Consider the following 19,649-nt stretch of genomic DNA (forward strand, 5'->3'; position numbering starts at 1 on the left):
TGAACTTGACTTTGTTAGTTCAGCAGTGTGCGCCCAAAACCTACATGGATGATTTGATCGTGGAGGGGGTTGAGCTTTGGAGTTTAAAGTGGGGAAATTAAAAATGTGCTTTTAAATATGAAATACTTTTATGTGCCATTTGAAATCCAGCTGTCTTCTGCTGGAGGTAGGTGGCTACTCGTTTGCTGATTCAGAGGCGTCACTGGTTGACTAGCACACGGAGTCATTTCTAGCAAGCATATAATAGGTTGGGAATGTTGGGAATGTTGTATTATTGCTTATTCCATATAGGAGGATTCACTGTAACTGAAGATTACAAGAAGATAAATAAAGAAAGATTTTGTTTAACATAATAAGATATGGTAAATTGTTATGGTAATTTATTATTATTCCAGTAAGGCAAATATTAGCAGTCATAGCTCAGAGATCATAAATAATGCACTGGAAAATTGGATGTAATGTTTCACATTGGCCTGAGATATGGAAAATGGGTAAAATTGCAGCAGATTTCTGTACCATTAATTGCAAGAAAATAACATTAAGAACATGCTAAATCATGGCAAATATTTTCAGCAGGTGATAGACTGTGGGGCAGTTCATTAATTCTCCTAAGTCATTCCTTATTTTTGGGTTTTACTCCGAGAACACTTAATGAATAATCAATGCTTTGTGAAGCCGAGGGTGTGGGCATGCACATTTTTATATACATTCATATATCAACCAACATACATCCATTTATCTCCAACAGTTTTTTGTATCAAAGCATTTTCTTAAACTGTATACTCATAACCTTGGCCACAAGGGATATGTTTCTTAGACTCTGAAGTAGCTGTTTGAATTGCTGGTTTTACGTTTTACCAGTAGAGTTTGGTTGTCCCACAGTGCTATAAATATTAAATAAAGACACTAAGATTTTATTAGTGTAATATTTTTTATGGGGACATGGTTGAAAATGTAACCTATAAAATTAGTAATGGGAGGATGAAAATTGTACGTTGTTGCTATCGGGTTTTACAGCCATCAGTTTTTCCTATTTCTGCATTGGTTTTTTTATACAGGAGGAGTAGGGCTTTGAGTATTTTGTTAACTGCAAGAAGAAAATCTGGTTGTTTATTGTATGGTAGTATGGAGTTTACTGTAAGCAGGAATAGGACAGAAATAGGACTCCGGACTAATATTTAGCATGGCTGCAAGTGTAATGGCTCAAGTCAGGTTTTGTTTCCGCAAAACACCAAAAGAGTAACATCTCTGGATTCTTTCAGAGTGGTCGAAAAACCTGCGGTACCTGGATACATTCGTCCTTTTAATGCAAGAGAAGCAAAATCCTCTCGCCACGCTTTCAGCATTAGCCTTTTGTAGACAAGATATTTTAGTCCCAGAACTCCACCATGTATTTACATTTGTTCATAGGACTCCGTTTTACAAAACAATTGTGATGACAAGTTGTGTGACATTTCTGAATGTTTTAACCCAGTGCCAATTTGGAAATACGCCAGTGGTCCGTAGGAGTAAGAGCCTGCCTCTATTTGCTTTTTGAAGTGCCTGTAAAAATCCATTTTCCCTGTGTAAAGTTTTTCTCTCTTGTTAACCTGTGCGCGGGTGATGGAGGCAGTGTCACCTGGCAGCTTGAATGAGAAACGGGGAGCCTGAATTTCAAGATTCAGATCCCAGCTTTGCCGGGGATTCCCACTCTGGCCGTGGGGAATTAACTTGACTGCAGTTTGTTCCCACTGCTGTAAAACAGTTTTCTCACAGAATTGCAGAGAGGTTGAGTGAACATAAAAAAAGATGCCTCGAAAATGTGGCCACGTAAAAGTTTATACCACATACTTACTTTCTCAAATAAATGAAGCTTTCCAATGAGGCACAGCGTGCTCTGTTTCACAGGAGCACTTAATGGAGAAACCAGTTTGCGAGAATGTAATGCACTCACAGCGTGCCCGGGAATACGGACATTTTTTTGGTTAACTAAATGGTTTCATGCCTGTTACTAGACAGCAGATTCCTATCCACTAAGGAGCTGTTTGGGTTTTTTTTTAATTTCTGATGTGGTGACATGCAGAGCAGTGCTGGCCGGGACTGCCACCCCCCTGCAGAAGCCTCAGGAGGTGGGTGAGTGCGTGCAGACATATGGGAGCACTGGGCCAAAAGTGCCAGGGCAGGAATAGAAGCGATTTGCTAAAGGTCACACAGAAGGGACATTCCTCTACATGCTCAGGACTCTGCAGGTTACCTGAACATCTGAGATTTCCGAAGGTTACCGTTAAGCCATCCTCATCTTAATGGTGTTGGCAGAACTGGCGCGAGGGATGGATTTGGCAGCTTAGGTTTATCACAGACGCGCCGGGTGTAAAGGGAGCTGTTCAAGGGACACAACTTGAAAAGCAGGTAGGATCCCGCTGTAAGTAGTGGTGTGTATTTACTGCTTTGAAGTTCATCAGGAAGGAAACATCTTTGCAGTGATAATTCTTGAAACCACGGTGAAAAACAGAGTCCTGAAGGGACCCATATCCTGAACAGTGGGGTGGTGTCCTGCCAGGGGGTATATCCTAATAAATAAGTATTATCCCTCCTGCTCTTCCAGCCCTGTGCAGCTTGCTAGAGGGGGCACTTTTTAATGGACTAGGAGAAGTTACAGGAGAATCCAGAAGGATAAGGTTTAAAGTGAATTCTTTGGTTTATACCATTTATAGTCCTATTAAATTCAATGTATTTCTCAGACATTTGGGGGGCAAGGAAGTTCAGTGTATTCGTACATCTTTCAAGATCCTCACTTGATCATTTGACTCTGTCCAGCCAGCTTAACAAGCTAAATAATAAAAGGGAACAATGCAAAACTTGTTGAATTTTTTTTCAGCCTGTGTCTTTTTTGAAGAAACATACATTTTTTTCCTCAGATGCCCAGCAGTTTGCTGCAGCCTCCTGCAGCTTTTCTGCCCATCACTCAGTACCTGTTTCAGCATATCAAATTGTTGTACTTCCTCCTTTCATAGAGAAGCAATTAAAAATGATGAGGGTAAAGGGTTAAACCTGAAAGCCCACTAATGAGGGTGCCTTCCTGGTTTTCTTTTCATCAGGCATTTGATGCTGTTTTCAGCATAAGCTTTCGATAAGCATCACTGAACATTTTTCCAGAGTATATTAAAAAAAGTTTGCGGGTTTTTTTACCATCCTGTAAAAATGATAGATGTATGGCTCTGCTGTTTATCTGAAATCCTAATTACTGATGCTGCAGCTTTTGAATGTTAAATTCATGCAGTGTTCTTTAGACTTCAAACTGGTCAAAGAAAGATGGATTTGTGTCCATAGAGAGATCTAAGTCTAGTAAACAGAGCCAATGTTTGTGTGTTTATTTATTAAATTATTTTAAAGTCAAGAGTTGCATCAACTGCAAATTACATAGACTCGGAGCTTTCTAAAGGAAAAAAAAAATGCAAAAGTTTTCTGCCATTGGATGAAATTTTAATTTGTTTCCATGAGAGCAAAGAGTAGAGGTAAGAGGTGGAATCTGAAAATACGGGTGAGATCTCCTTTCCTTGAGCTATGTTATTTATTATAGAACAATGGTTTGGGGTTTATTTCCAAAACTATACCTATATATTTGGAAAAAATATTATATGTATAGATGATGTGTGTGTATATATATTTATATATATATATATATATATATAACACCATCCATCTCAGTAGTCATTTAACATCCCAGGGAATCATTTTCACAGGGCAGTGAGGAGGCTGAGCACAGGATTTCTAATGAGAGCCCTCGCAGCCGTGTGATGGAAGTGTGAGTGGTTCGTCTATACTGTGTTGCAGATGTGTTTTCTATGCCATGTATAAACAGCGCCTAGAGCAATGGCAGCCGCTCCACCTGACCGCAGCTGAGCACCGTGATCCCTGATGCTCAGCCCCCCATGAGCTTCTGAATCATCTCCCCTGTGCAGCTGAAATCTTCTGCAAAGCCGCTCCGGTGAGCCATAGCCAGTTGCTGCTGCTCCGGCAGCTGTGCAAGGCGTGGTGCCTCACAGTGGCTACCACTATGGAATCCATACATCCTTGAAGCCCTCCTCTGCTTGCAGCTCCTAAGGACTCTTCGGAGAGGAGCTGGATGTGTTAATTCATTGCTGAGCATTCTTCTACCTGTGCTACTTGAGAAGAGCAATGTGGAGCAGAGACATGGCTGGTTTAAAAAAATACAATTTCTCTCAGGATTTTCTCTGTCTGTAGTCAAGTTTGTTTTAAACTAATGGAAGTAATTAGTGAGTCACAGAGGGACTTTGTCTAAGAGGTAGCCATTTTTAGATAATGGAGCATAAAAGTCGACAGAGTGACATATGACACCAGAGCAGCATATTGGAGCTACGCACTGTGTCTTAAGCAGATGTTTAAGTACTTTCAGTACTGAAATCACAACGTACACTTATAGGAAGGGATCTTATTTTTATTTCTCTCAGACTACTAGTATACTTTAGGCCTTTCTTTTAATCTCAATAAAATCAGAGCAAGCGCTGAATTGTTTTTAATGTGCAGTCATTATCACTCCTTTCTCTCTTCTTCAGACGTCTTTTTGTATATGATATGTGGGTACTTCAGGATGTATGGATAGAACTCGCTTTTTGCATTGCCGTTGCAATGTAATGCCAAAAAGGCAGAGGAGTGCAATAATGCACCAACTGATGTACCTCATTTCTAACAGCGCTGATGGCGTGGAGATGAAAATAAATAACATATTAGCAGGGAGGCACTTGATGTGTTTGCACATATTTATTATAGCTGTGAATGCGGAGAGATTTGGAGGATTCCCAAGAGAAGAAGGATTTTTGCACAACAGGGTGGTCCCCAGGGGTGTGGGGGATCTCCCCTAGCATTACCAGCTGCCTCACGGTTCTCTGAGGCCATCCTGGTTCCTCCAGGTGTGCAGGGTTGGTTCTTGTAGCTGCCACCAAACCGTGTGTGTGTTTAACCTCTTTCAGTGCTTTCATGAATTCTTATTTTTCAAACTAGTCTAAAAACTGTGTCTCTACTGTTAAAGGGAGCAGGGCCTGGTATGGGTCTGAGAACTAAGCTGGCGTTGCCCTTATGGCCGGATCGACAGTAGCGCTGCAGAGTCTTGGGGCTAGTGTTGACCACGCGTTGTCTGCAGCAGCCCACTTAGAAGTGAAACCTCGTTTTGGGGGATAAGAAATTTTGGCCTTCAGGAGATGAGCTGTTATTGACCTCCAGGCCAGAGGGTTGGCTTGCTAGCATGGACTGGCAGCCCTCAGCACTGGCCGGGTTTGAGTGCCATGGCCCGGGCACTGCACAGCATGCGGTACCTCAAGAAGGGCACAAGGTCCAGCTTGGACATAGTGAAGTTGGAAACCTCAACGCAGTCATGTATTTTTTTTAAGTTTGGCTTCCAACTTGTACACCTGAGCTTTGACATTTGAGATAGTTCCTGGCTTTTCTGGAAACTGTGGAAGACTCAGTCTTGAGGCTTTCTTCTTTATTTATTTAACTGGATGGAAGTCTTCCTTCCCTCCAGTGGGAATGTCTGCCTGTGCTGTGACACTCAGCGGCTGAAAGCAAGGGTGCCAAGAGCTTTAAATTGTGGTCAGAGTAGCAATTATGTAATACCCTGTCCCTTAAAAAGTTGTGACCAAAGTTCCATTTAAACTTTCAGTAATGCAGGATATGGTAGTTGCTGTTACATTGAAAAATCTTTGTTATGCTCCTGGAGATAGAAAACAGATATAACTGGTCAAGTGTCTCAAATAAAGCATGTCGGGTGCAATAGGTGTGGAGGTGACTTGCTGCAGCTGGAGCTACAACGAGGAGTAAAGATAGACAAACCCACTTCTGTTTGCCCTAGATTCCAAATTAGACGAGATTTTAATGATGTAGTCATTAAATAGATGTGACAATGAAATTGCTTAAAAGCATTACCTATGGGGTTTTTTATATACTAGATAACTTTATCCATCTTCTTTTATAAATCAAGGTGTGATATTTGGCGTTTGTGCCCAGTAATTGCTGCAGCATTAGGTAACAGTTCCCACCACACATAAAGAAGGACGAATGTGGTCTAAATAAACACGTAGCATGGAAAGGCTTTGTAAGTTGGACATTTACGACGTGATCACAGCACCCCGGTTGTGGAGAGGTGCAGTCGGTGAAGGAGGGGATGGATTTTCCCTTCTTTCGCTACAGCCTGCTCTTCATTTCTCCACACTGTGAGGGTAACCAGGGGCTTTGGCAGCAGGCCTGTTGAGCAGTTCCCTGGCTGTTTTTCACCTGTGCCATCCCTTGGATATTTATATTTAAATCCAGATTCGTCCCGGATATGGCTCAAAGCAGCACTGCAGAATCAGTCAGCTATGGTATGCGGTGAAGGGGGTGGCTGGGGTAAAACTGGCCGGGGAGCTCCTCTCACCTGGGTTGCCACTGCATCCCTTCTCCCACCACAGCCAGGCTAGCTAGGAGTATCTGACTTAGCCTTTCTTGTACAAAAATTAGTTGCCTGCTGAAGCTGCATCAGGCTTGGACCAGCAGGTTTTCCTTCTGTCAGCGCAGGCTCGGAGCATTGCTGCTAAGCACTCAGAAGGCGCAGCATGAGAACCTATGTAACGATCCTAGCTAGAAAGCTGGATATCCATTCTCACTCACTTGAGATGTTTTTACGGGTACAATATGTTTTCCTTCACCACATGTGTGTTCCGCCCCGTGGATTACTCAAATGGCAGAAAGTGTTTTGTTTCCTATATGATTAGCTGCAGGTTGAGTTTCTATCAGATTTGTCAATTTTGTCATATAATAGTTTGGGTTTTTTACAGCCTAATGTATGTGACATGCTTCATAATGCCAATAAAAATAGTTTTCAAACTAGACTGTGAAAGAATTTGACCAAAAAACACCGAAAATAAAAATATCAGCAACTGGGGAGCTTTGATCTGACAGTGTAAGCTTTTAAATGACACATAGTGATTTGTGAAGCAAAGTTTTACAGTTCCTCTTTGCAACAGCTCTAACGTGTGGGGGGGTTGGCCAGGGTGGGATTGCGGCTGTCACTGGGGGGGGTCTGGTTCCAGCAGTGGATGCATTCTGCAAAACAGTTTAATTTTTTTGTTTGTTTTTACATTTCTGATAATGGAATTGTTATGGGCTTTTGAATTTCAGTTAAGAATGTGCAAATAGGCTATCTGGTAAGTAGGTTATTGAAGGGTTAGGGAAATGGAGAACATTTTGTGCAAAAAAATACCCACAGTGTGGGTAATAGACTCCAGTCGAATTTAAAAGATAATGGCAACAAGGGAGAAATCCACTTGTAGAAATGGGGAACAGCTGTGTTTGAGATCTAATGAAACTGTATCAAATACTTTAAAAATGGCTTACAACTTCTTCCCCGGGGAATGGAGATAAAGCACAAGAGCACTCCTGAAAGGTCGAAGAAACAGTTAAATCATTTCCTTGATGGTTATTAGAGATACAGAAGACATCAGTGAAAATTAAATGTCTGAAATTTGTATTTGATTGCTTTCCTTATCACGCCAATCTCACACATTTCTTCCATCTCTTACTCTCTGTTCTAGTAAAATTTAATAACTGTGCCGGTAACAAGGGAGTTCGGTATGAAACCAACAGCCTGGACTTCAAGGTGAGAGCCGATGGGACCATGTACGCTGCCCACCCGGTGCAGATACCCTCGAAGCAGCTGGTCCTGATGGTGACCGCGTGGGATCCCCAGACCCTGGGCAGATGGGAGGCGATTGTCAGGTTTCTGGTGGCAGAGAAGTCACAACACAATGGCCACAAGGTAAGAAGTTTTCAAAGCTCTTTTTCGTACTTCATTCTTCCTTTGCCTGTGGTCCCCAAACCTTTAAAAGCTACGTGCGGCATTGGATTGTTGGTGTTGTCTGGTCTGTGCTTCCTAAGGAAGTGTGCAGGTAGAAGATACCACAGGCAGCATCAAATTGCTTGCAAGTGATCCTTGAACCTCTCTGACAGAAATTATTTAAGGTTGCCAATGAGGGAAGTGGTCTTTAAGTTCATGCTTTTGTATTTTTAAGTGACCGCTTGGCTCTGTTGCATACTGCAGGTTACATACCTTGTGTTTGCATCTTACTGCTAATTCTTTAGACTTGAAATAAAACCTGCAAATGAAGGGTGCCTCCCTCTTTCCAGAATCGGTCAACCATCTTCTTCATGGTTAAATTCAGGTTTATTTTGTGACAGTGTACACCGTGAGTTGCATACTGGCTGCTACTGCTGTGCTGCTAAGATGTCTCCCTGGTTTTCGCAGTGAGTCCTTTCTCTCCGTGAGCCATCTGCATGGCCCTGCAGCTCCACGGGGGGCTTCCAGAGGGGAGATTTGGGCTTGTTCCCTTCCAATGCAGCAAGGACAGGAAGCATTGCTGCTGCCTGATAAGGGACATACGCCCACATGCAGCGCAGGCCAGCAGGGCAGCGAAGCACAACATGGCACCACAGTGAAAAACGTCCCTTCTGCTCAATGCCAGCATCTTCCCTTCCTCACAGCTGAAGAGTGAAAAGCCAGCACTGTTCAGTATTTTGGACAGGCTACAGATGCTCGCTTTTTATTTTTTTTAATTTCATACGTGTAGCTGAAAAGCAGGAAGGATCTGTCCCTGCCCAGCAATGTGAGAGCAATTTGCTTCAGTTAAATCCAGCGGCGGGCTGCACAGCGCTGTCGGAATTGGGGACTGCTCCAGGAAAACATTTCTTCTGGTCTGTTCCTTCAGTAGCGGTCTCGCACCCACCTCCTCCGCACCACCTTTGGCAGCAGCAGTTCACCTTTTCATTTCCTCCTCCTTCCTTTTCAGCCTTAGTTTGGGCTGAAGACCCCGTACCACACCGAGTAAACGCAGTTACACTGTCTGGCACCTGATCAAACCCCAGTCCTCTGACGGTTGGGTGGTTACATTTCAGCAGGGTTTGGCAGGGAGTGGGATGAGGAGCCTGATTTATTGCTGGACCTTGAAGATGTGCAGAGCAAGGATGAAGGTGTGTGTCCTGGGGAGCAGTCACGGCTGGTTCAGGGACAGGCAGGGTCACTTGGTGGCTGTAGTTGGGGTTAACGCACCACGGTAATTGTCAGAAGAGCAAGGCTGGCCTCTCCGCTGTGCTGCAGCGCTCGGGCAGAGAGGGCAGGGAAGGAGCAGGGAAGGAGGGAGAGCCCTGCTGGGCCCTGCTGTCAGAATGCCACGTGCGCCTGTGCCATTTGAGAGGAATTTTGCCACGTGTGAGGCAAGAAGGAAGAGACTTGGAGAGACTTAAATCTAGCAGTTGCCCAGTGGGCTGACCCCTGAGGTTTTGCATGGCTTAAAGTCTTATAAATACACTTCTGCTGCTCTTCAGCGAGGCTCTGGCTTGTGCAAGATATAATTAAGCCCTGTATGTTATGACAACTGTATTTGCCATTTTCTAACCAAAGAAATACTGCTTCCTTCTAAAAGTAATTAAATATTGAAGGAACAAAGTAAGACGTCTTATATACTGCTTTAAATTTCTTCTCGGTGTAGCAGAAAGAAAACTGAATAAGTACACATTTCTGTTTTAGTAAAATATTTGGTTGGAAATTCATGTAATGTTAATGTAAGCTGAACTCTGGTTCAAAACAGAGAGAGCTAAGCTTTTTAAAATTCATATCCCTTCTTTCTAAAAGCCTTATTAGTGTGTAGTTTGAGGCTGGAAAAATATGGAAAACAAGACTAATGACAAGGTCATAAGCAGTTTTAATGTGGGTCCCTATAGCAGGCATCCGACTTGTGTTTTATTTAAATGCTTGTGCTTTTTGCAAGCAAAACAATCCTTTGGTTACTAAAGAAATAAATATGATTATGAGATTATTTTAAAAAATAATAGTGTTATGCTAAAAAAACCTCTAAAACCTAACAATATCCAGTTCAATATGTTTCAGGCCGTGACCCTAATATACTACATTTCATGGCTTTTACTAGAAACAGATTTCACATTTGATTTTGTATAGCATAATATGACTCAAGCAGAACCACATAATTTTTTTAAAGACATTTCAGACTGTTGTGTTATATTCAGGATATGGAGACAGCAAATACGGGAGAGAAGGGAGGAGGACGTGAGAGAAGGAGAGAGACCAACTCTGTGTTCTGGCACACACATCCATTTCCATTTTACTTTGTAAATTTGTGACTGATTTTGTGAAAATGCTGAACAGTTCCCAGACATTAAAAATAATTGGCATGAAATTTGCCTTACCGCACCTACTGATCTCTTTTTGCTGCCACCTGCAGCACAAACAAGTCCTTTTCCCTCGCTCACCCATCCTCTGTGTTCGTGTAGGCTTCTCGATGACGGGTGGCCCTCAGCTGGGGCAGTCCCACGGCATGACAGGGGGCTTGCCGCCCCTCTGAATCACCTCTGAAAGGATAACTCAGAATTTAATTCACAATTATCCATGGATTAAGGCTTCGTGAAAACATGATTAGCCCTCCTGGAATGGCCATTATTAGACATTTGGTTTATTATGGAGGTTACTGCAGAATAAATGTTATAGGAGAAGTCAGAATTGTTGGGATGCTGCTTGAGATCATGGGGGAACAGAAGTGAGGTCCCTGCTCTGCTGCAAATTCCTGATGCGTTCTGGGGGGAACAAACCCAGTCTCCTATAGCCTGCCTGCAAAGTGGAGGCAATGGGCTACTTCCTGGGAGGGCACAGAGGATAAATCCCTCTGTACACGACCCTTTGGATGTGTGATCCTTTATTTAATCACAATATATAAAACTGCAAATCCACGTAATGGACTGGGAGAGCTTTGGTGGTGGCCAGCATGTTTTCAGAGTGGCAGCTTAGTTCAGGATGGCTTCTGTCAAGATAGTTGTTCCCTTGTGTGCCAAATCAGAGGTTTTGGTGTCTGTACCTGCACCCGAGATCCCACAGCTGTGTCCTTACTCTCGGTGCAAGCTGACATTTTAATGGGGAGTGACCCAATACAATGACAGTTTCCCCTCCCTCATAGCGTTGGCCTCATTAAATGTGCTGATTGCTTTAGATGACTGGGTAACCTGGGCAAATCTGCACATTTTCAGTGGTAACCACTGTAATGAAAGAATTTGTGAAAGTTTAATGCTAATAGGATGAAGTGGTAGCAAAGAAGGTAAAGATTTTAAAAATGTATTTTATGAAACATGAAGCATACATTTTCCCCTCCTCCCCAGCAAAAACCGAACGTAAACATTTTTCTGGTTCATACAAGTGATGTTAGTAGCTAGGAACTTTTTTTGTTCAGTCTTGCAGGAAACCTGATAGCAATTCAATTAGAAAATGCAAATGAGGTCACATATTTCCCACAGGAGTGCCGAATTACCCCAGAGGAAACTAAGTGATATTCTAGCATAACAATAAATACTTAAGATAAAGTTTCTTATACGGTTCTTGTCTGGCTGCCTGTTGTTGCAATATGAAGTATCAATCAGACCTGTGAGTCTAATTTAGAAAGAAGAAGAGAAAGGCAAGGAAGGGGGAAAGGGAAGAGGAAATGAGAGGAAAGGATGGTTTTGTGAAATAATACGAAGTCCTTGTAGTTTGTGTCAGCATTTATGAAAGGTAAACTTGAGTGGGATAGTGCTCCAGAAGAAAGCGTAGTAAAGCCAGGCTTTACTTACCTGCAATTAGTACAATGTCTTCATTTGTAACAGTGCATGCTGTTATGTCTAACAATTGAATATTAATTCAACCAAAAGTCTAAAAATGAAGATTATGTTTATGAAGAGTGACATTGCTGAAGACTTCAGTCTTCAGAGTGCCCTCTGTTTCTTAGCTGCAGAAACTCGAGGCTTCCCAAGTCCATGGACAGACATACAGCCGTTTGTGCTCCGCTTCCCACACTACCCTCTGTGCCCATACGGTCTGAGCATCTCCTTGGCACTCCGCACCAACCAACGTCCTCCGCTCCCTGTGTTGGCTTGTCCTGTCTGAAGTTCCACCCCCCTCTTTAACATTGATCTTTTCTTAATTTTTTAGTGCTTCTATGTGCCTAAAGATGTTAAGACACATCTGTCAAATTTTCTTCTTTATTTTTTTATTTATTTTTCTGTAGTACTCACCTCATGGGTTAAAATCAGATCGTAGAAATACAGCATAGAAAGGAACTCACAGCCAAAGAGCGTAGAAATACAGGGTATATTCAGTACATGTAGGATGCCAGTCATCTGTTGCCAGTGACTTATTTTAGAAAAAAAAAAAAAAAAAAAAAGATTGTTTTCTCTGAATCATGTTTATGTCAACCTAAGTTTCTCATTGTCTTAGCTTCTCAAATTCTGAGCATGGAAGTATGTAAATTTTTGCAATCACTGGGAATTGTGCAATTAAAATCTTGCAAATATATGGGTATGCAGCTAGTGTTTAAAACATTGAGAACTACTGTCAGAAATCAATCCTCGCTTAAGCCCAGCTTGTGTTTTATTATGTCTCTTCTTATTTTGGGCTTCTTTCGTAACCCAGGTATGAGTCCACAGCCATACAATATGAATGTGCAAAGCTGATTTTTACAGCCAGAGGGTTTTTTTTTATTTAAAGCCTTTAAATAATCATCTCTGGCATTTCACCTGGCTGAGATTTTAAATTCCAATACAGCCTTTTATTGCTGATCGCAAATACAAAGGTCTCTGGGCAAGGAAAGGCTTATTCAGCACTGATCTTGTTTATGACCTTGGTTACTGTGCTAGCCAGGTTGCTCTGTGCCAGGCCTGGGAGCGATGAAGATGTAGCCTTCTCCTGATGGAAGAAAATGACAGCTGAAGTGGGAGTTGTGCTTTCAGTGCTCCGAGTCTTCCTGGTGCTCTCAAGTGGCTGCACCTGAAAACGGGAAAAAGAGCCACTGCATTTGTTCCTTTTGCTTCCTTCTGCGTTGGGATGAGATGTTATATATGGCATCAGGGTGATGGAGTTTACCCCATAAAACTGTGCTATCCCTAGAGAGGAGCTGAAGAAATGGGACCATGTTTGTCATCCTGCCTTTTTCTGGCTATATTTATGCAAATTTTAAACACTGTGTTGTTATGCTGGGGCTGTGCTTTTTGACTGCCTCTGTGGGGGATCCAAAGCAGTAACTAAGTCCTGTAAAATGGCAGCCAGCATAATTTTTATTTCTGTATCCTCATCAGTGAAACAACACCTTGACAGATCACGCTCAGTGTGGGTAGATACAGAGTTTTCTGTTTTCTTCAGGCAACCTGTGAGACATTGTTTGGGGATTTAATAAATCAGATCAGTGGAAAAAATGAGAAAGCAGATGACTAATAAATTAATATCATATAATTGTTACCAGTGAGACTGCTCATGTTAATTCTGGAATTCTAATGAAGATGCGTCAGGTGACCTTGTCTGACCTCATGCTTAAGTGGATTTGAACATCTAGCATTTAATCATCACATGAGATGAAAGTGATGTTTGTGAAAAGACAGGAACTTACTTGTCCTGCTTTTCAGGTGTGTTGAATCAAATTGCCTTGTACCAAAGCCAAGATAAGATATGACACACAGGTGCTCGTTGCCTTGGAAAATCAGCCCGCTATGGGAAGTTTCCAAGCATTGCACTTGCTGCATTTACTTCTTAAATAGTCAGCATCTTACCAAGGGTCATGCTCAAAGCCATACTAGAAAGATCATCCGTAAGTGAAATTCGCTCCAGATCTGTCTTCCTTCAAACAAAAAGAAATCCTAAGGATTGAACTGCCTATGCGGAAATAAGTTTTTCCTGATAAAACAAAACCCTTGGACTGCTGCGTACTGCCTGCCTGTGATGTGTGCCTTGCCCTTGCCAGATCAAAGCCTTTGACCTGTGGTTCCCCATTCTTTGTTGTTAACTGCTGAAGTCTGACTGCCACTTCCAAGAAATATGTTGGACTGAATTTCCTAAAAAAGCCTTCATTGCTGTGGTAATCCGTTGACAGTTACATGTAAACACGAGTTTGAGTAAAGACGAAAATTGCTTCATGCATGCACACTCATTAAAATAAACCTTTTTTTAGGGACTGTGAGGTTCCACCTATTTTTTCTTTAGCCCAGTGAGCTGAGACAGCTTGGGAGTTCCAACTGAGAGTGAAGAAGGGCTTCGGTGCCTCCCAGCCCCGGGAGGCCAGGTCCTTGATCGCTGGATGTGCTTCATGGTGGTGCAGCTGCATCAAGTTCTGCCCCCTTGGCGCTGCTGGCCAGAGGAGCGAGGAGAACAACCAAGCACGGGAGTGCACCGTGGCAGGGTGAGCCAAGCAGGCGTCGTTACCACTGGTGAGGAGTGGGATCTCAAGCAGGGCCTCCGTCCAGCAAAGCATTTAAACACAGGCTTAAAGTTCATCATGCAAATGGGATAAATTAAATGTGTTCACATGTTTGAATTGAAGCATTTGCTTAGGTGCACTCCAGAATTGGGGAATAAAAGAACAACCTTTTCTCAAGAGCCTCTTGAAATAACCAAAGGATAACTTGAAAGGGCAAACTCACACGCTAGCACTGGGGAGGAGGAGAATGAATTACTTGTGTTAAAGTAGCAGTGGTGCTTGTGATCTCTTAAATCTCTTGTGATCTTTTTACTTGCAAACATTATGAAGAGAAGGAATATTGTTACATTTCATTCATTATGATTATTTTAATTCATGTATCTTTTGATCCTCATGGCTTTAGAAAAATAAAATGAGATTAAAATTTTTCACAGGCTTGTTAAAGGGTAGATTTGCGCCTGCTTCTTTCTGTGATGAAGGACAGTTGTAGTAGGCTGAGTTCGAGAAGCAAAAGCAGCTTGGTTTTGGAACAGTTCTCCAAATTATTTGTTAAAAGTTTTATCTGGGTGGAAGTACTCAGCTTGCTAGCCCAAGTGCTTGATACATTTTTCTTGTGAGAAACATAATCTCAAGCTGCAGTAGCGTTTTTTGCTGTGTAGTTTTTGATGAGATCTACCATCTTTATTCCTGTCCTATAGGTATCTGAAGAGGTAACAAGTATGTAGTATTCTGTAATTTAATAGCCATGTTCTTGAGAAGTGCTTGTAGTTCTGAAGCCATTGTGTATGGCTTCTTCCAATTATGAGAATGACATTAACTTGAAGACAGAAGTGTCTTTTTGTAAACACTAGAAAGTCGAGTTACAACAGTAATTTAGATGTTTCTTAAACAATCCTGCGTAAGAAGCACTGTGAGATTAGATCTTACAAAGGGAATGTGAAAAGGTCAAGTTGATGTGGGGAGCTTTACAAGGAAACAACCTCATCAGAACTTTTCATGTTGGGATAAGATGTTCAAGCCTTGAAACAAGGCAGAAAAGTACATCAAGAGCTGTGCTTTGTGGATGATGTCATCTTCTTCTGTTCGTTGAAGGCTCTTGCAATATTCAGAGCCTGACAATGACAAGAGTATCACAGATGCTTGAAACCTGTGGGAACCATAAAAGCTTCCACCAAAGGCAGATGGATTTCTTATGTTCCTGCTCTGGTATGTGATTCTTCCAGAGAATGGAAGAGGAAGAGCATCATTTGAAATCTTGAAAGCCGTGTGCAGTTCAGGAGATACCTCTAATCATCAGAGTGGTGTGGTACCGCAGAATACGTTTCAACACAGCTCTGCCTCTCCACCCCAGCCAAAACTTCCCTCCCCTTGGAGATACCTTTTGCATTTCATGTCTGCTCAGTAATGAACGTGAGCGTGCCTTACCTGCAGGTGTCCTTACTCTGCTAGTATAAAAGCAAAGCATACAGAAGGGCTCTCGTGACTTACCAGATTTCAGCTTAAAATGGTGATAATTTACTAAATATTTAGGCAAACAGGTGGTGTTGGTGAGTTCATGTGATTTCTCAATTTCAATTAAATTGTACTGAGAAAACAACATTTGCTGTCCCAGTGGGGGTCACCTGGGCAGCAGCCGCCTGAAAAGCCATGTTCTGGCTCAGGGTGCAAGCTTGTGTTAGCTGCGGTCTGTGTCCACAAGGTCCTTTGCTGAGCCACTAACCTTGTTAGGTTTTCTGATCAAAGAGAATAAATTGTATTTGGTTTTTTGATGCCATCTATGCCCAGAGCTAGTGGGTGCCTCTTGTCTCTGGAGTCCAGGCTTAGCTCGGTATTTACGGTTGCCCACTAAGAGCCCTGCTGCAGCTTTCGTCAAGAAAGGGTCCTCTCCCGCCTGACTTACAAGCCAGAGTGTTGTGTTCTCCCTGTTCAAAAATTCCCTTCAGCTTTTTTCTTGCTTTGCAGCCCTACAGCGCTAAGGAGCATTTTGATACCTCAGCCACACTGATCACATTTTATTAGTTATATCAAATAAAATTTTCCAAAGCCTGCAAAGCCAGCCAGATACCTAACAACCTTAAATTTGCATGCATGCCTCATTTTTCAGCTATCAAGGAACAGCGCACATACAGGCAGTTGCTCAGCTTTGACGTAGACTCCTTGGGAGAGAGGGGCATTTGGCATGGCTGATGCACGTGTGTGCATTTTACACGGCTTCTCCTCTTCCTCTGGGGGCAGTAACTCTGTTAGATTTTAGTCAAACTTTTTCTTCCCTGTCAGCTGATGTGTTCTGGAAGCTCATGCACTTGCCAAATCTGACAATTTTTCTTACTAATTGACTCTAATGTGAACTGCTCTATGCAGCCCCACTGCTAGCTGATAAAAAAAAAAAAAAAAGTAATGAATTTTTGCTTAACTAGCTGATTTAATTAAAATGTTTTATACTGTACTTGTATGGTTTCTATAAATGGAGAGGTAATTTTGTTTAATGCATTCCTAACCAAACATAACATTCCTGACTGTATGTAGCCAGATTTGATAAAGGTCACAAACGCTGAGATTCCACTGTTTGCTTTTGTAAGTCGTGATGATCAAACAGTTTGTTTTGGCACTTGAAATATCCTGTCAGGATTGGTTCCCTCTATTCCTGTTTATACCAGAAATTATTAATATAGTTTTAGGAGCAGAGGGGGTTCTCTGTATCTGAACACCGTTCATCATCTTTAATGTGGAAGTCTGCTGCTAAAATCACGTCTCATTGTCAATTAGTGGCTTCTCTGCAAACACATTAATTTAATGCCCCTGCTGAAGAACTGTGCGCACTGGAACATCTTGCTGCTAGAACACTAGTTTTCAGAGCACTTCGACACAAATCATTCATGAATAGCAATTTACACCGTGATGGTAATGGGACGTGACATGAAGTTATCTTTGATTAAATTTACCACAGCTTACAACTAGTAGTAAACAGAGCTAATACAGATAGTCGCAACAGATTTCTGGAAGGTGGATAAGGGGAAAAATAGATTATGGATCCCTTGCCTGTGCTGTTCCTGAAGAATACCTTCACAAAGAATGACTGTAGTAAATGAAAGTCTAAAATAAAAAGTCTGATCTTCTTAAAACTCTTTTTTTCCTGTCTCCAACTCTGGCGAATTCAGCAATGACCTAAATAAAAAAGAATCAATTACCCTAAAGTAAATAAATGTGCTGTTTGTTCTGCTACTCTTTCATTATACTGTATGAGAACACAAAATGAAATATTTCTCTGCTAAAAGATCAAAAACTGAGGAAACGGTGCATTTTGGGAGAAAAGGGCTCATTCGTCCGCCACTGCTGTCCCTGATGTCAGCAAAATGTTGTCTCCTTAGAACAGAATTCATGCAACTGTTTATTTTGTGGCGCTCTCGTGTTCCCTTTGTTAAAGAACTAAGCTATATTTTCATTGTCTTACTTTCTGTTTGGTAAATATCATTTTCTCCTGTCCTTTCTACAGCTACCATGGAAACAAGCAAAACTGTTTCAGATTAAATACTTTTAAATAGATTTTTTTTTTCTTTGGTAGAAAATGGTACCAGTTTTCAAAATGTGTATTGATATAGGAGATGAAGGGAAATATATTTGAGCAATGGACTAAAGGTGGCTTTGTATCCCCTTGTACTGATAAAAATATATTAAAAACACATTGCCTCAGTTAAACCCTAGGAGTGACACTAGAAACAAAGCAAGCCAAGTGTTATTTCTTTTCTGAAAAATGTCTAGGGCAGAGCATTAAAGATCCTATGAAAATAATAAGACTGACATATAAATAAAGCACATGTTAAATCGTAAATAATTTTGGTACTTGGGAAATAAAAGTCTTATTAGCTCTCCTCCAGTTGCAGATACTTTTTATTCCAAGTGCAAGAATAATGTATTTTAGTGCTGAATCTAGAGCGTTCCCTTTTGTGGGTTGAGCCCCATAAAATCAATAATCTCCAACAAACGTACCCTAAGACGCACTGTTATTTATATGCGGAGAATGGTGACTTATTTACCCAAACATTAGAGTGATCCAAAATGTTCAGCTAAGCAGGAACACAAAATATGATATTATATTATGTAAATGGGTTTGTGATACGCTCTGCTGGATAATAACTTCCAGATGTCTCTGTAGCCAGAGGCTGACGGATATCAAAGGCAGGTTGGCTGGGAGGGGAGACGTGCCAGCTGGCGAGACTGGCTACTGCTAAGTGTAGCGGAAGGTGGAAGCTGGTATTTCTTCACACTCACTGGTTTTATTTGTGGACTAGTGAAAAGTCAGCGGCTTGCAGCCTTCTTTTCACGAGCAGCATAGGGCTTGAGGGGCTGTAGGGATCCCACATGTCCTGTTCTTTCAGTGTAGTATTTTTCACCCTCTTTTGTGAGTAGCATTGAGTTTAGTCTGAGTCTCCCAAGAAACAAAAGGCTGACAAGCCACGGACTAGTACAGGCAGGAGCTTATAGACAAATTAGATGGCTATTCCGACTGACGTTTTGTTGCCAGCGCTAAATGCAGACAAGGAATCACCCTGAGCTCTCAGCACTGTGGTGTAAATGGAGTCAGTTGGAGCAGCATACAACCCCACCAGCTGGGAGTAAGATTTCCTAAATCTGCTTGCTCTTAAAGTCTGAAAATCCCTATGGGTTTAGCTACATGGCCTCTTCCGAATGCGGCAGGTTGTAGTCGTCATCGTGAAATGCAATGCTAGACTGAAAAGGCGCTGGAAATGACTCCTGTACGGTGCCGTTGATGTTGCTGCTATGGCCTACGCCTTCTGTGGAGCTACCTTTGAGAAGCAAGATCATTGCCCCGTTTTTATAGATGAGACTGTGTCTCCTTCAACCTAACGTTGCTTTCTGAGAGCTTGACCTGTCATCTCAGTGAAAGGTTTCCACTTGACTTCAGTATGGTTTTAATTGACTTTAACTGATAGCCCCAAAATACCCAAAGAGTGACAAGGGAAATTGTAGGGTGGGTTCTGCACGCTGTGCTGCAATTAATCCTCAGCCCATCAGTGTGACTCCCTGACCAAACTCAGGGAGCATGCAACGAATACTGCAGTTGCACTTTTCAGAGGAAGAAGCATTGTATCGAAGATGGAATGGCTGCGTTATGATTTGCTGGCATCAGCACTGTGCGTATGTACGTCGTAGTTATGGGCCATAAGCCACTTGGAAGGGACGCTGGAGCAAAGTGTTGATCCCAGGTTTGCAGAACGTAGGCTTTAAATAGTACAGCTAGCATGGCACGCTTTGCATCGCTTCGTTAGCAAGCTTTTAAAAATTCTGCCCTAATATGAATACTAAGACATTAGATCATACTGAATCCAAATTCGTAACAAATTTACATCCGGGCATGGTCTTTTCTCCTGTTGTTTTTCT

General features: G+C 42.0%; 1 protein-coding gene across 4 annotated transcripts in view; it reads left to right on the plus strand.

Annotated features, from left to right (window-relative positions):
• The window catches only part of CDH4 (cadherin 4), a 464,287-nt gene that overhangs the window by 276,952 nt on the left and 167,686 nt on the right, over positions 1-19,649 (plus strand). For all 4 annotated transcript variants that reach the window (XM_080403647.1, XM_080403648.1, XM_080403645.1 and 1 more), the window contains one exon: positions 7,566-7,789. In XM_080403647.1, coding sequence (XP_080259773.1) covers positions 7,566-7,789 — 224 coding nt within the window. The remainder of the gene's footprint in view (positions 1-7,565; positions 7,790-19,649) is intronic.

The sequence above is a fragment of the Falco punctatus genome, assembly GCF_963210335.1.
Source record: "Falco punctatus genome assembly, chromosome: 10".
NCBI classification, from domain to species: domain Eukaryota; kingdom Metazoa; phylum Chordata; class Aves; order Falconiformes; family Falconidae; genus Falco; species Falco punctatus.